Source organism: Apaloderma vittatum, unplaced genomic scaffold (genome assembly GCF_000703405.1).
Source record: "Apaloderma vittatum isolate BGI_N311 unplaced genomic scaffold, ASM70340v1 scaffold33562, whole genome shotgun sequence".
In the NCBI taxonomy this organism is placed as follows: domain Eukaryota; kingdom Metazoa; phylum Chordata; class Aves; order Trogoniformes; family Trogonidae; genus Apaloderma; species Apaloderma vittatum.
In genome coordinates, this window is record NW_009704683.1 from 5044 (window position 1) to 6635 (window position 1592).

Sequence of the window (1592 nt, forward strand, 5' to 3'; positions counted from 1 at the left end):
CGAGCGCCAGTGACGGCATACGGAAGAGGGCAAAGCGGCTGTCCGAACCAGCACACCGCCCAGGGAGCTCACTGTTTCTCCTAAATCATTCTCCGAAGTCAATAACGAAGCTCACGCACTCACCTGGCACACAACTCGCATCCTGGGCAGCTTGTAACGCAGAGGTCTGATCCTCTTCTAACCCAGCTGCTGTGGGGTGTGCGAGTTTTTGCTCTGGGCTATCTTACATTCACACTATTAGACAGAGGAATCCAGAAAATCAAGCAATATAGAGAAAACATTACCCAAAAAAAAAGAACCAGTATCGCTGCCCATGTCTGCCAAATGCCTACTTAGGTAGGCAATGGCAATACAAGCAGCTCCCTTAAAAAGCCCCCAAAATGAAAATTTACAGAATGCTTCTTGCTGAAAGTTTAAGTTTCTGAGAAGAGAACTCTACCTGATTAACAATTTTTATATTTCCTATAGGAAATACTACTGAAAGTTCAAAAAGCCCAAACTACTACTGGAATAAAAGGAACCTAGCTGAAGCTCAGCATTGCATTTCAGCATTGCCCATGCCCTGGAATTCAGTCTTCCTAAAAATTTTCAGGATGTGAAGAGCCAATTACAATGGATTTAAACACTCTATTGTAAATTCTTCTGAGAAAAAATAACATACTTGTTTTTCTCATACCTGTTGCAGATGCTCTGGTATCCCCAGCTCCCTCTTACCTCCCATGAATCCATGGTCCACCAGCACAGAAGGATTACCCTGTATGATTCTAACCACTGGAAGAGGAAGGTGGGTGGAATAACGCTATAAACTACTTTTTAGAAGAAATATTTAACATTTAGGAAAGAAGTGGCCTTTAGTTGTTTATCTCATCTGTGCTCCCATCTCACAATTACTCTTGTTACTTCACGACACTTAAGCTCAAATTTATTTATTTGAAGACACAGTTATCAAAATAGTAATCTGTGAAATAACAACTGGAAATATAAATAATCATATTCACAGAACCTACGTAGAAACATTTCTCCATCCCTATGCCAACTCTCTTTTACCCAATCATGGATCTCTTCCTTCCCCGTAGCCGTACTTCATCCAGCTTTTTGATCACAGGACCAGATTTTTTGGACGTATCTGCATAGGTCTTTAACAAAGCTTTAAACACAGCTTCAGCATCTGGATGAGTACTAAGGAAGGCTTTTTCCAGAACATACAAATCAACTCCTTTATCCTCCGGAAGACCTGAAATAAAACTGAGTCCAAAGTCTATCAGCACCAAGTCCAGCTTCTCCACAGGTGGCCGCAGAAGTATGTTGGAAGTTGTAAGATCCCCATGTATGAGATCTTCATCGTGCATTCTTGCTAACAGCTCACCCATCTTCTCTCCTAAGGTAAGGAGGCTACTGGTGTCATTTCCACTCTGCTGTACAGAAGAAATATGAACCTGAACAGTAATAGAGTCTACAATATCTTCAAGATATATGGAGTTCGTGACATAATCCACAAAGTAGACCACTGGAGCTGGAATACCTATTTAAAAGAAGAAATTAAATGCTACTGGTTAGTTTGCAAGATTTTCTTACTGTATTTTAACCAATAA

General features: G+C 40.7%; 1 protein-coding gene across 1 annotated transcript; it reads right to left on the reverse strand.

The window, feature by feature from the left end:
• Positions 1–1043: 1043 nt before the first annotated feature.
• TP53RK (TP53 regulating kinase) lies at positions 1044–1522 on the reverse strand (the record flags this gene model as incomplete). The annotated part of the gene is made up of 1 exon (XM_009865137.1): positions 1044–1522. A coding segment is annotated over one exon (479 nt), but the record flags the coding sequence as incomplete, so codon positions are not given.
• Positions 1523–1592: the final 70 nt, after the last annotated feature.